The sequence below is a fragment of the Euprymna scolopes genome, chromosome 30, assembly GCF_053919585.1.
Source record: "Euprymna scolopes isolate OS-2025 chromosome 30, ASM5391958v1, whole genome shotgun sequence".
In the NCBI taxonomy this organism is placed as follows: domain Eukaryota; kingdom Metazoa; phylum Mollusca; class Cephalopoda; order Sepiida; family Sepiolidae; genus Euprymna; species Euprymna scolopes.
Window position 1 is genome coordinate 6,045,210 of NC_136511.1, and position 15,657 is coordinate 6,060,866.

Here is a 15,657-nt window from a genome sequence, read left to right on the forward strand (position 1 = left end):
AGCTGAATTTCATAAATAAAAATACTTCATTTTTCCATAATTTTCGATGTATAATATTTTTCAATACAAAGTAAGTACTTCAGAAATTATTCAGCTGTTATTTTATTTTTAACTGATATATTACACAGGTGTCTTTTCATGCACATGTGACAACAAATAAATAATATAAATACCAAAAATATTATTGCAAGAACAATTATCTCCCTTTATATAACAAGTTGCCACCTAAAGTAAAAACGGCCACAATCTAAATATGTCAAAAATAATCTGATTAATGATAGAACGATTCCAATACAATTACCATTTTTATTCCGATTCTTTTAAATGCTCTCAATAATTAACTATAGAGTTGCTGCTTTTTGTTCTTTTTTATTGCACTGTAGAGAATCTGTTGATTTTTTTTAAAAAATCATTTTAATGACTTGGATTAAAGTCTAAAATGCAAAAGTCAAGTATCATGGTATAATTGTGCTCTAAACAGAAACATTCATTTCAAACGCACCCTTGTAATATCAAAGAGTCTACTGTTGATTTTACGCCAGGCCTTTCTACTTGTGCAGTAATAAAACTTCTCAAATGTACTTGTGATGTAAGACAGTATAAGGTGTTCCTTCTTTCATCGGATTTTTTCGCTTATTCGTACTTACCGAAAACATTCTGATACAAAACCTATTTAAGAACACTGCCAGATACATAAAGTACATTTGGATGAAATCTCTAAAAAATCGGCCCAGTCGTTGAGGAGTCCACAGGGAACGAACTCACACAAAGTTTCTTTTTATATAATAGTAGATTAATAAAACTCATTTTACTTCAGGTGCAAAGTTTCAGAAATCTAAGAGACTTTTCCTGAGGCTAAAACTTCAAATATGGATATGGCAAACAGTAATGACCTCCTCGTGAAACAGAAACACAGATAGAGAACGCTGCATTTCTTCTGTTTCATATGTACGTATATTTTTGCAAACATAAAAATATAATTGTGGGGGTTGATTTATAGATTTGAAAGTTTATAATTTAAAATTAATAAATATTTTATCATTAGTACCAGGAATGGATAATTAAATTAAAAAAAAAAAAAAAAAATTGCTTCTGGCATAGATGGTACACTTCTGATACAATATTTCTGATTCCATTACCCCCAAAAGTTCTGATTCTTCTGATTCCTGATTCTAGTTAATTGTTCCAACACTAGATATGAGAGAATTGCTAATCTGGCTTTTAAAATTATCCCTTAAAAAAGGGAGAGAATTTAAAAAATGTCTTTCTCGACTTACCTGTGTAAAATTTGTCTTCTGTGACAATAGGCGAGTCCTCTTAACAACTGGAAGGCAAACAACTAAAAAGAAATCGAAATAAATTTTGAGAAACACAAAAATTAATATATTCTCTACTAGCAGGGAGACCTGACATTGCCAGGGATTGAATGAGAATCAACAAATGTTTGTTCACCCTCCCATATTTTATTGTCATCGAAATTAGTGAAATTGCGCATTTTTCAATAAAATGGATTAATTGCCTGCTCTAGTTGGGGACCCACCACAGTGTGCCGGGATTGGAGCCTCACATGATTCCCCACAATGACTTACTCCACATTGCACTGTAGAGAACCTACTGTTGATTTTATAAAATTATTTTTATATAATGACTTGAAAAAGTCTAGAATGCAAAAGTCAAGTATCATGATTCAATTGTGCTCTAAACAGAAACATTCTATTTCAAACGCACCCATGTCATATCAAAGAGCATACTGTTGATTTTATGTCGGGCCTTTCTGCTTGTGCAGTAATAAAACTTCTCAAATGTACTTGTGATGTAAGATTATAAAAGGAATTAATTTTACTTAAAATCACCTGTTCTTTGTTTCATCGGATTTTTTCAATTATCCATACTTATCAGAAACATTCTGATACAAAGCCTATCTAAGAACACTGCCAGATACATAAAGTACATTTGGATGAAATCTCTAAAAAATCGGCCCAGGCGCTTAGGAGTCCATAGAGAACGAACTCACACAAAGTTTCTTTTTATATAATACTAGATTAATAAAACTCATTTTACTTCAGTGCAAAGTTTCAGAAATCTAAGAGACTTTTCCTGAGGCTAAAACTTCAAATATGGATATGGCAAACATAGTAATGACCTCCTCGTGAAACAGAAACACAGATAGAGAATGCTGCATTTCTTCTGTTGAGCAGAAAACAACGGCCCTATATCGTTTGAGAGTGTCCATGGAGACCATGACTTAGTGCCGAAGTGAAAACCCCTAGAAATGTAAATTTAGATTCCAATTGAGAATGTTTTATGGCAGAATAAAGTCTGCTCACATCCTCTGCTGCTCAAGTGGAAATGGATTTTAAAACTTAACTTGGACCTCAGAAATCAAAAATAAAAATAATTAAAAAAAATTAGAAATCAAGTGTTAACCCCTTCCTTCCTGGAAGTAACATTTGATCTCTATATGAGATAAAGAATGATATTTGCTACCGAAACATTAGCAGAAACTCGCAATGAAGAGAGTAACCAACAGAAGGTATTGTTGTTTGGAAGAAACAGCTTACCTTGTTGACATGTATGTAATAATGTTTATCTGCTGTTTTATCTTGTAGAGTATTTAATTCTGATCTCTGAATAATGTCGGGTCATCAAAGAATAATATGCACTGTTTCCGAGCCTATTTCTTCCTTGTAGACTTGTATATAATCAAATTTATCAGATGATTTCCAATAATGGAGTATTTCTTTCCAATCCCCTAATAATGTCAGGTCATCAGGAGAGAATATGCACCATTTCCGGGCTTACCTCTCAAAAATCAGAAATCAAAACTAGCCCCAATTGTGACGCTAACACTTTGATCTCTATAAGAGATACATATATAATCAAGTGTTAAAGTTCTCCTTTAACTCTGAAATATTTGAGTGTGCCATTAAATCGTTCTTTACCTCTCAAATCTTGAGACAGTAAAGAATCGAAAAACATTAATTTTCCTCTCACCAATTGACCAGTTAATTATGTTTATGATATATCTTTGTTTTGATCTTTTACTCTTACTGGATTCCATGACAAGAATTCATCTAGTCTGGTGGAGTGACCAGGTAATTGCTATTACTTGAAGCAACATCACTAGGAGAAGGTCCACCATTTCTTGTATGAGTCAGTGTATAATCATGTCAAGGAGATCTTATTTTGGGCTTCGAATATTATGTTGCTTTGAATATTTGGTCAGAGTTTATTTGTAAGGTGAAGTAGCCTCATGTCAGGTTATCCTGATAAACTCTTGTATATAGAGACCAAAGACACTCAAGGATGGTGTCCAACTTGCATCTCACCTTCATCTCCTCTCAATGTAGAAAAATCAACATAGTCAACTGATCATCAGGAGTTTATTAAGCTTCCATATATATTCAGCCTCAATAGCAGTCTACCAGAGCCGATATGCCGGTTTTCATTATTATCATTATTCATTATCATTACTAGCCTGAGTGCCCAGTGTTGCTCGGTTGTTTGGAGATGTGTGTTGAGCAAAAAAAAAAAGTGGTAGTAGACAGGCAGGCTTGAACCCATGACGCGAAGGACGAAAAGAAAGTGAAAGTCTTACCCTTACTCCATGACACAACCGGAAGTTCGGAACATTGAAATTAGTAAAGTCATTCCAACCGATATGATGACTTGCAAAAATGGCTATGCAAAAAAAAAAAAAAAAAACGCCCTCCTTGTAGAAAACTACCCAGTTGAGTGTGAAGGCATTAATGTTTTTAGCTAATTTTTCGAAGAGTCGAGCTCCAAGACGATACCAATCTCGTGGAAATCCATCGCCTTTGTTGAAAGTTTTAAGCAGACATACAAAACAGACATACATGCATACATTTAAACAGACAGGTGAGATTTATATAACAGATTATTAATTATTTAAGCTGATATGCCAGGTTTGATCTGATCCAACATTGCATACCCATCTTCAAGGTTGATGCCGTTCAAATTTTATTGTCTAAGATCATTGTTGATGGTTTGCATCCAAGTTTTTTAATGAAATGTGCTCCAACAAACTTATAACACTAGTGTCATATATCCATAAAGCCAGCATTTGTCCATGCCTGGAGTATTGGTGCCACATATGAGCCAGTCTATCCAATTAATGGTCTCTTTATTGAACAGAGTTCAAAACAGTCTCCAACCTAATATGGCCCGCACTGTTAAACAAGCTCCAACCTCTGTCCCATCACCACTGTGCTTGTTTTACAAGTGCTTTAATGGAATGTGCTCCAACGAACTTGTAGCACCAGTGCATCCTTGACATAAATATTCCCGATTAACCGAACAAGCAGAAAAATACAACCCTTCTCCAGTCAGGATTTCCAAATGCTCAAAAGCCTTTCACTCTAATAATTTCTTCCCTCCTTGTTTCCTGCTTCTCTAACTGTATTTCTATGCAAAAGTTTAAATGTAATGTGAACAAACATCTTGTTGTTCAACTCCCTACTTAGAGTGTCTGTGAAAACATTGTTCCAAATTCTCAGTGAGAATATGCCTTATTTGGGATGAATATGAAGGGAGCGGGGGGGTTCTTATGTTCATCCCACCTTCCTTTGACCTTCCAACTCAAGCTCTATGCTTTATGTCATTTAAGAATCACTCCTCTCAACATGGCCAAATCAGGGTAGCTGAATGACTGCTTAGAGCTCGACAAGTTTTGGTGGTTATAGTCAGCTAAAGTACTTCCTAACTTCCGGCATAGCTGCTACCAGAAGCGGTTACAAGGCAAATCAGTTCCTTTGTTTTTTTTTTCTCTTACACCTATTCCTCTGTGAATGTACTTTTTTTTCTTTTTTTTTTATTACATTTTTCTGATCATTCTTTTTTATTTAATAATCATTGAAAAGTTTTTTTCAGTCTCATTTTAATTTCGGATTATTGAAATTAGTTTGATTTTTGGAAACACATTTGCACCTTGTTTATTTATTTTAAATAGAGAATTATTGGAAACACTTTTTAAAATCTTTTTAAACTATTTTGGAAATATTATGTATTGGATATTTTTTTTTTGATGTTTGAAATTTTGTCATGATTTCAATAATTTTATTTTTATACTTTCATAAACATATATTTATTGTATAAATTCAAATAAAAAAAATGTTTATTTTAAAAATTTTTTTAAAATCTATTTTTATGTCATCTATAATATAAATCTCACATGTCTGTTTAAATATATGTATGTCTGTATGTATATCTGCCTAAAACTTTGAACAGATTTTCACAAGATCAGTATTGTTTTGAAGCTCAAGCCTTCAGACGACAAATATAAAAAAATTGGCTAAAAACATTAATTCCTTCACCCCCAACTGGGTACTTTTCTACAAGGAGAAAGTCACTTTTTTTCGCCGATATTTTCCAAAGTCATCTTTTGTTTTTGATTGACTAGCCTTAATTTAAACCTTCGCCACTTCCGGTTTGGCGATGGATGCAATGGCAAAGACGTCACTTTTCTTTTTTTTTGTTTTTATATTCTTTTCTTTTAAATTTTTTTTACTCAACACCCATTTCCAGGCTAGTAAACATATTTCTTATAAAATTTGAAATAAAATAAAAACTTTTATTTTTTAATTTTGTTATTAAAACTGCAAATAAAGAATAATCGTGTTATTTTTATCCATATAATTTTTTGTTCATTTTTATGGTAGAATTTTCAATAATGTCTTTTTCTTATATTTTATTTCAATAAATCGCTTCAGAATAGAAATACTGAAGAACAATAAAAGTGATTTTCCTTATCAAAAGATAGCAGAGATGCCGGAAGTTAGGAAATACATAAATACATAATAACCGTTTTGGTAAATTCAGCTTTGCCAATATGGATAAATATTTTTTAGTCTTGAAATGAACTTCTTACTTAGAGTGTTCGTGTAGACATCATCCCAAATTCTCAGTGAGAATATGCCTTATTTGGGATAAATATGATGGGCAGGGGTGAGTTTTCTTGTCATCCCACTTTTCCTTGGCTTCCAACTCAAGCTCTATGCTTTATCTTATTCAAAAATCACTCTTCTCAACATGGCCAAACTAAGGTAGTCGGTTGACTGTCAGGAGCGGAACAAGTTTTGGTAAATAGAGCCTTGCCAATATGGATATGTTTTAGTCTTAAAATAAAATTCAAAAATTTCAAAAAGAAAATGAAATTAAAACTTAAAAAAAAAAAAAAATGAATTTAAAATTTTCAAAAAAACTCCAAAAATGAAATACAAAATTTCCAAAAAGAGAAAATTAAATTAAAATTAAAAAAAAAAAAAATTAAATTAAATTTCAAGAGAAAATTAATTGAAAATAAAAAAAAATGAAATACAAAATTTTTAAAAACGAAAATGAATTAAAAATTTTTTTAAAAAGATAATGAAATTAAAATTTAAAAAAAAAAAAATGAAATTAAATTTCAAAAGAGAAAATTAATTTAAAAAAAAACAAACAAATGAAATACAAAATTTTTTAAAAAGATAATGAAATTAAAACAAAAAATGTTGTACTTACTTTAACGTTGAAAGCATTTAGTCCACCAGTATGTTTTTCTAAATATTGACTCAAATCTGTATGCTGCGAAAAGAAAAGACATTTGCGTATAATAACTAGCATCTCTTGTGACCCGTTGGGTCAGTATTTGTTATATCTATTATAACATAAAACTCAAATCATTTTGCATAGAAGTTGAAACCGTCCATCCACTTCCAGTTTACAACTTCCGGTTTGTAAAATTTTGCGCATGTGTAAATAAATAAAAACAAAGCTATAAAAGCTTCTTTTTTTAAAATCGACAATTTATGGGGATCGTCTTCTTTCTTATTTTATTTATTTGTAAATAGATTTGTACATTTTATTTTTATACACTCCTAACAATATAAATATATATATATATATATCTATAAAAGTGAATGTGTCTCTGTGTGTGTACATTTCCCTATGCAATAACTCTGTCAATTTTAAGTCTACAGACTCAAAATTTCATATACAGTGTACTGAGATTTGGGAAAATCTTTGTGATCAGTTTTCGGCCAGAAATTTGGCTGTTAAAGGGGTCAAAGTTCAACGATTTGACCTTTGAGAACTCTACCAAACTCCTCCGCCAATTTTGGGTCTAAACACTTGAAATTTTAGATATAGGTTCCTTGGACATGGATATAACTTAATAACTTGATTTTAGCCCAAAACAATAAATGTTAAGGGGTCATAATAGGGGTCAAAGTTTTTTAAAAATTGACCGCTTTTTTTTTTTTTTGTTCAACATACACCTCCAAACACCCGGGCAACGCCGGGCTGAAATGCTAGTAAATAAATAAAACCGAAAATATTTTTTTCAAATTGGTTTGTGCTACAAAAAAAAAAAAAAAAAAAAAAAAAAAATCGGTAAATTTTTACTCGGTTTCTACTTTAACATTTTCCTTTAAAATGAATGACAACTTATCAGTTTTTGGGTATGCTAAAATAAAACAAATATAAATTTTCCGCAAATAATTAGTTTTCTGGATATTAAGCAATGTAATCCTTTATGCTGAAAGTGGTGGCTATTGTTGTACGTGTAAGCACACATATTTTTGGCATAATTAATACACCCACTATTTCATAGCTAGCCATAACATATACTGACTCAACGGATCACGACTAGTCTAGTATATTGCTAAATATTTACTACTTAAACTGATGACGCTGTTATCTTGCTGGGTTGTTTGTCACCATGCACACTTTCTGTTTCTCAAGACGATTAATTGTTTCAAGGAAATCTAAAGAATTCAATAAAAAAAAAAAAAGGTCTTACATAATCCTACTTCCCTGCCTCGCCTAAGAAAATAAGTGAATAAAAATCTTAAGTAGTGCTCCTTAAAAAAAATAACACAAGACAACCACCATTTGTTGATAAAAAGGTAATTTTAAAAAGTAATGTAGCGCTTAAGTGTATTTTTATAAACTGGAGTGTATTTTTATAAAGCTTTTAATTTTAAAACCTATCGCAAAATTATCAGGTCGATTTCAGTAAATTGAACGATCTTTTGTGCTCTAGAATTTATTTTGGTGCTTGTTAAGATAGAGTCAACAGATCAATCTTTTTTAATATGCGGATTTAAGCAAAAACAACAGTACTCACTTGTCATGTCGAAAATAGTAATCTATCCAAAAATTACAAAAATACATTGAGTAAAACAACTGCTATTGTTTTTAGTAAAAAAAAAAAAAAAAAAAAAAAAAAAAAAAGAAAAGTCCACTATCGACTAAAACAAAATGTCAGCCATTAAAGTTGCAAAAAGGGAAAAAGTATGTCCTCTATTCGCAATCTTCAAGGTGTTCACATCTAGGAAAAATGCAATTTCTCCCAATTTTCCGTAAAAATTACTTTTAACTTTAAATAATTTTCTACTGAATGCATTTTCACAATTTTTGGATACCTTACTATTTTCGACATAACAAGTAAGTACTGTTGTTTTCGCTTAAAACCACATATTTAAAAAAGATCGATCTGTCAACTATTTTACCAAGCACCAAAATAAATCATTCTTAATACACGTTTGCCAGCAATGAACGATGCCTCAGTCCTAAAAGTCCAAAGTGCACTTTTTCACTTACATCTGTTGCCACTCAGAAATCAATGAACCCATCTCTTAAATGTGTTGACATCAACTGCATCGGCTTCATAAACGTTCAACAGGCGCCGGTGAATGTTGATCTGTATTATTTTTTTCTGCATGGAAGAATTCAATGACGCATTGCAAGTCCAGTCATTATAATGCAATTTGCAATACTCCTCTGATCCATTCAGGTGGATTAAAAAATCGGAGGCATTATTTTTGGAACGCCCCTCGTATTCTTTAGTGTAGGAAACAGATCATCTGTACATTCTGAGATTCTTTCTCACAATTTAAACGCAAGGAAATACAAGTTCCACACTTGGGAGAAGATAAATGTCCTAATTTTATTGAGGGATTATTTTTGTTTCAAAAAGGTCAGAACCTGATGACTAGTTTGACCTTTTGAAAAAAGAGGAAATTACATTGAAAGAATTATGGGGGAAAAAAAAGACACACATTGTGCTGCGTTAATCTTCGACTTAAGTGACAAAGTAATTAACAACAAACTAAACTAAAAAGAAAAAAAAAAAAAAACTTGCATGGAAATCCATCAAATATATCGTTTAGCGGTGGATAATTGGGTTGTCGGTCATCGAGTCAACAACTCAGGGTCAAATGACTGTTAAGTGAAGGCAATTGCTACAAGACTAAGCTAAATTTGGGTCAGTTGGTTTCTTGAGCAAAAGACTGTATTTAGAATCAACTAGGTGTAGTTATTATCTTCCTTCCATGGCGAGATGATCTGACACAAGAAAGTAGAATTTAAAAAGCCAGCGCCCTAGAGGAAAAGCACTCGTCTATAACAAAAACGTCTGAGCAGTCCCGTCGACAATTAGCAATAAACTAAACTCTTCTCAAAGAGAAAAAATAAAGCCTGCAAAGGTGGACCTCCTAGAATTGGACAGGATCAGAGATCTTAGTCAAGTCATCTTAACAGTGGATTAAACTCTGTTGGCTTTGGTGCCAAAGGATCCTCCTCCTCGGCTGATGACTGAAAGCACTAACTAGGTGAAATATGCACACCAGGACAAGTTCATGAGAAAGAGATACTTGGAAGTATAGAGCCCCCACCCCTTCCAATAACAACAACAGCAATCCCTAGTTAAGTGTTCATTAATATTGTTTTAGTTTCATTGTTTTTAACATTTTTTTTTTTTTTTAGTTTTTATTATTTCATCGTTTCTTAAGATAGAAAAAAAAAAAGAAATCTTTGTTAAAATATTCAAAAAAAAAAAAAAAAAAAAAATAACGAAATCGTAATAAATTATCTCCCTTACTTTGCCACACTGAATTTTAAACTAACCGATCCTATTGTCCAGTAATATTTTGATGCATGGTATACGGCATAATTCATGTTGACACACCGGTTTCTCTCGTAAGATCACCGAAGTTAAGCAACATTGTAGTCTGTTCAGTAATAAAATGGGTGACCATTTGGGATTTCCAGGTGCTGTATGTGCTCTCCGCTTATCTTGGTATTATTTCCAGTTGTTTAGCACTTCACCTTGCCACTGGACTCAAGCAGAGTCGATTCAGGAGAAGTGTGGTTGGAGATCGTGCAACCCTAGCCTCACAATTACATGCGCAGCTACCTTGACAAGGAGTATTCATTGTTTCTTGAGACTAAACGGAGGCATCATCAATGTGTGGGTTCAAACTCACTTAAACCTTGAACTGCAGTTATACTTAAGAAACAGCTGTGGGTTGTTTGTTTGGTTAGTTTTTTTGTTCTTTTTCAAAATTTAAGTACGTTTCGTTTATTTAATAGACATAATTTTGGGTGAAAAGAGTAAACAATTTAAAAACAGTTAAAAATTGCTAAGTATTTTAATGTTATAACTAGGGTTGGACAACAGCATATTCTTTTCATTGTTTTGACTCTCGAGTGTGTATCCGTTGACATCTTATATGTTTTTATAGAGAGTGAGGTGGTTCTCGATTGATTAACTGTGTTGGATATATACTCGAGAGTCAAAACAATGAAAAGAATATGCTGTTGTCATAGCCCTAGTAATTACACAGTATCTAGATAAACTTGTAACTATGGAACCCCATTTTAACACAACATTCATCCCTTTCTTACGGTCATAAAGGCAATGGAAATATGATAGCATCAGAGCTAATAGGGATCCAGTGAAAATCCAGGAAAAGTTGGCATTAGGGTCCGTCATCCTCTGGCCATCTCTGTCTCTGCGTGTAGCAAGCAAAGACATACCAAGTCCGCTCTATCATCACTACAAGAGGGCAAGGAGAAAATGATATCAACAATGTGATCGTTTCGCACTTACTGCCTTTGATCTCAGCTGTAGTCTCTGGAATCAAACTTAATACTAAAATACGCATCTAACAAGCTCTCGTCCACATCATCCTACTATACAGCTATGAAAAATGGCTGACGAGAATAAGCAACCTACGAAAACTTGAGGCGTTTGATCACTACTGTTTATGCCACATCATTCGTGTTTGTTGGCAACAGTTCAACATCTCAAATATTGCTGTTCGTTCTCACTGCAACATATCCTCTCTACAACAAGCTCACACCACAAGATTTCTTTGTTGGTTTGGTTACACTCTTTGTCGTTATCCAAATGATTTCATCAACAAAGCTATTGATCTAGCCCCTCCTCAAGTTTAGAAAACAGTAAAACAATGCTGAGCTGATCGTGAGTCCCTGCCTTTATGGAATTCGCAGCAGGAACTGAGATTGTCTAATGCTCGTATTTGCTTTTGCGGTAGATCATCATGTCTGGTCAACATTCATTTAGGACGTGTTTAATTCTCTAGATGGAGCCGGCCCAACTGCTCCAAAATGAATGCTGAAATCAGACAAGACAACCGTGGATCAAAGGAGTGAAAGTGGCAATGTTGCTTCTGTGTCATTCCTTGTGTGTTCTGTGCCAAACCTTCCTCGACTTTGTATGCAACCACTGCACTTTGCTACCGAAAGTGTACCTGGATGTGCTGAAGAGTGTGGCGATCCCCTGATGCAATCAGATGGCCACTGGCAAAACCTGGACGTGGCTGCAGGACTCTGCGCAGACTCACAAGTTCAATGAAACCCAGGCTTCAGAAGGAGTGCTATGACTTTGTATTCTTCTCTCATTGCCCCCCCCTCCTCCCCCGACCTGAACCCACTTGACTACTTCGTTTGGTGTTAGATCGAGAACATCACCAACATGACCTCCTACAACACCAAAGCCAACCTGATCGCTGCTATTTGCAGAGTTCCTACTGGCACTTGTGGACGAGACATGCTCCTAGTTCCGGACCAATATCAAAGCGGTAATTGAGACAAGGTGGCTGCATTAGATAGATGTAAGCTCTATTACATAATCAAGTTATCTGAATTGATTTTTTCTATAAAAGTTTTAAAATAAAGCTGTTTTCTTTAGGGTGACAAATTTATTGTTCCACCCTGTATGTTAATGAAAAAGCTGTGACCAACAAGAAGGACATAATGCAGACCAGGCAATTCTGAGGCACAATTCTCATGAGTTCTACCCAATGGCAAATTGTGCCCATATTATGTGTCCTAAAAAACCTTTTAAAATACCCCAAAGAAACTGAAACTTGAGGAACATTCATTATTTTTAAAATAAAATAAAAATTCAAGTACTGTGTATTTTCACAAAAAAGCTTTTGTTATCGCTTTGCCCACTTAGCAAAGCACTAAATGAAACTAAATATAGCACCCATTATTCACCCTTATGCCTAGATGTGTTCCCAAATTCATAATGATCACTTAAATTAGTTTAATAGTGAATTCTGTATATAGAAATATAGAAACCTTAGCAAGGAGCCCAATGCATTCTTGTCATATCAAAGAACCTACTGTTGATTTTATATGACTGGCCTTACTGCTTGTGTGGTGATAATGGCTTGAATTTAAGTTTACAATAAAAAGTCAAGTATCATTGTGAAATTATGCTTTAAACAGAAACATTCATTTATCATATCAAAGAACCTACTGTTGATTTTATATGACTGGCTTTACTGCTTGTGTGGTGATAATGGCTTGAATTTAAGTTTACAATAAAAAGTCAAGTATCATTGTGAAATTATGCTTTAAACAGAAACATTCATTTATCATATCAAAGAACCTACTGTTGATTTTATGCCGGGCCTTTTGGTTTATCTTCTCTATCTCTTCTCTGAATAAATAAAATGAACTTATTTTTTCCCCTCCAACTTTGACCTTAATAGGATTAAAAATCATGACATTACATGCAATGTAATGAGTACAGACTGTAGCACATTATCTGAGGTTTGCTATAGGCCTATTAGCTCTACAGTTCCTCAATAATGGTACATTCCTATATTTTTTCAGGTGAGAGTCCACTGCCAAAATCGCTTAGATTCAAATGAAGTTGCAACATCTTTTCTCTCTATTAGATTCCTCCTTTCCCCTCTCCCCATTTACACTGCAGCGGATGGTTTCACAAGGAACACTACGAGGAAACACACTGGTTTGGAATCATACAAGGTTACTTATGTCGTTTCCTTTCTTTTTTTTCTTTCTTTTTTCCCTGATTTATGCTTTCTGTTTTTTCCATAATAAAATAGAAATGAAAAAAAAAAAAAAAAAAAAAAAAAACACGAAAACGCGATTACTATTATTGTTTTCTTTTTGCTTTTTTTTTCTTAGTGTAAGACGTAATCTGCGAGACTAACCGGATTTTACTTCTGGTTTTAACAACTCTAACCGTGAAATCTAACTATGACCTTTATTTATTAGTACTTTCAACTCAACATTTACTTTTACACAAAGATTACAACGAAACGATATCATGAATTCACTTGCATTACACTTAAATTAAAATTAATACAAATAAATTTATTTAGAATTCGAGAAAACAAAAACATTCATTTAGATTCGAGTGTGATGTGACTACTGAAACTAAACCAAAACAAACTTCACTGTGGAATTGATATTTGACCTAATTCCCTTTTTAGTTAATTCATCATATTTTTTTTTTTCTTGCACTTTCGCCTCAATAATTCGAGTTCGACCCCCCCCCCCTCCCCCTCAAACTCTTTTTGGATTTTTCAAACGCACGGGCACCGCCGGACCATTCGTATTGCATCACGTTCATTTTTTAATTGTTTTTTTTTTTTTTACACGATTTTTTTAAAAATAATATTAACACTGTTTGTTTTTATAATATTTAAACAGGGTTATGACTTAGCTTTGTTTTCATTTTACCCTCCCCCCACCAACCACACACGCCTCTAAAAACCAAGGCAACGCCGAGCCCCCCCCCCCGCTAGTGCTGTAATAAAACTTCTCAAATGCACTTATGATGTTAGGCTGTGTATAGGGTTAACTTTGGTAAAAATCGACTGTTCCTTCTTTCATTGGATTATTTCAAATTATTGATACTTATCAAAGACATTCCGATACAAAACCTATCTAAAAACACTGCCAGGCACATAAAGTACCTTTGTGAAATTTAAAAAAAAATCAACCCAGCTATTTAGGAGTCTATATGAAACGAACTCACATACACAGATAAAGTTCCTTTTATATAACAGTAGATAAATATACACATGTATTTAACTTTTCATAAATATTGAAAGCTGAAAAATAATGAAAATACTTACAACATATTCAAAAACAAATGTCAGCGTTTCATCCGTTCGTATTATGTCGTGGAGTGTGACGATATTTGCATGTTTCAAAATCTTCAACAAAGAAGCTGGAAAAAAAAAAATGAATAAAATAAACTTAAATAATCAACAAAATAAAAATTTAAAAAAAAAACGTCTTTACAGTCATGGAAAGTAGTGGGTTTACTTGACTTTTGGCAACTTTGTAACTCTGCTTTCCTTTAATCCTTGCATTTCATACAATATTTCTGACAAAGGTGGAAGAATTGCTGTTTATTCGGTTGGAATCTACTCATCTAACACTTATTGTTGGATAGCTTTTGGGGATGTTTTTTTTAAGCTCTTTTCATCATGCGGTTTAAAACCTAACTCGACCAACAGCAAAACCCAAAGCCTTCAGTGCCAAAGAACCTTCTACTCTGTTAGACTTTGGAATTTCCCTTCTGTCTCCCGCTTCTATGACTGTGCTAACAAGCAGAAATTTAAATGTAATGTGAACAAGCATCTCAACTCTCTACTTAGAGGGTCTCTCTAGGTATGGTTCCTAATTCACAGTGGTAATAGGATTTAGTTAGGGTGAATGAGTTAAAAAAAAAAATAAATAAATAAAAAAATAAATAAATATATATATATATATATATATATATATAAATAAATAGGAACATTCTATACAAACCCAATTTATAAATAAATTTTCCTTCTACATATTCAAGCATTGCATAAGCATGAAAGAAGTTCATTACTAACCAGCAGAATGTTGACTAATTGAAGAGTCTATTAGGTTTGTATATAAAGAGTCATCATGTATGAAAGTGAAATCTGGCCATTGAGAGTTGAGGATATGCAATACATGAAATGAAATGATATTTGAATGATATCAATGCCTTCATTCAGTCTCAAAAGACGAGGGATACCCCCTGTAAGGCCAGCTGCGCATGTAATTGTGAGGCAAGGGTTGTGCAATCCCCAACCACACTTTTCCTGAATCGGCACTGTTTGAGTCCAGTGGCAAGGAGAAGTGCGGGATGACTGGAAACAATGCTGAGATAAGCGGAGAGCACATACAGCACCTAGAAATCTCAAATGGTCACCCATTTAGTACTGACCAAGTTCAACGTTGCTTAACTTCGGTGGTCCAGCAGGAGCCGGTGTGTCAACGTGATTAGGCAGTACAATTTGAACGATATGATGGATGTGTAATGTGAGTCTTAAATCTGATGGCCTCAGATGAACAGTATATGGAAATGTGAGCAGAACAAGAAACTTTGATGGTATGGTCACATTGAAAGAATGGATAAGAATTCTTCGGTTGGTGCACATAGAACAGTTGAGGTAACTGGTTTTGTTGGCAGGTTTAAGCCAATAAAAACAAGGGAGAAAGTGATAAGAATGAACTTAAGAGAAAGAGGTATAAATAAAGACCTGGGAGATAAGTTAGTTTGTAAAT

At 33.5% G+C, this 15,657-nt stretch overlaps 1 protein-coding gene across 5 annotated transcripts in view; it reads right to left on the reverse strand.

Moving 5' to 3' along the window:
• The window catches only part of LOC145254643 (cyclin-dependent kinase 14-like), a 659,020-nt gene that overhangs the window by 24,116 nt on the left and 619,247 nt on the right, over positions 1–15,657 (reverse strand). For all 5 annotated transcript variants that reach the window (XM_080113265.1, XM_080113264.1, XM_080113263.1 and 2 more), the window contains 3 exons: positions 14,205–14,299; positions 6,520–6,582; positions 1,278–1,339 (listed from right to left, as the gene is read on the reverse strand). In XM_080113265.1, coding sequence (XP_079969391.1) covers positions 1,278–1,339; positions 6,520–6,582; positions 14,205–14,299 — 220 coding nt within the window. The remainder of the gene's footprint in view (positions 1–1,277; positions 1,340–6,519; positions 6,583–14,204; positions 14,300–15,657) is intronic.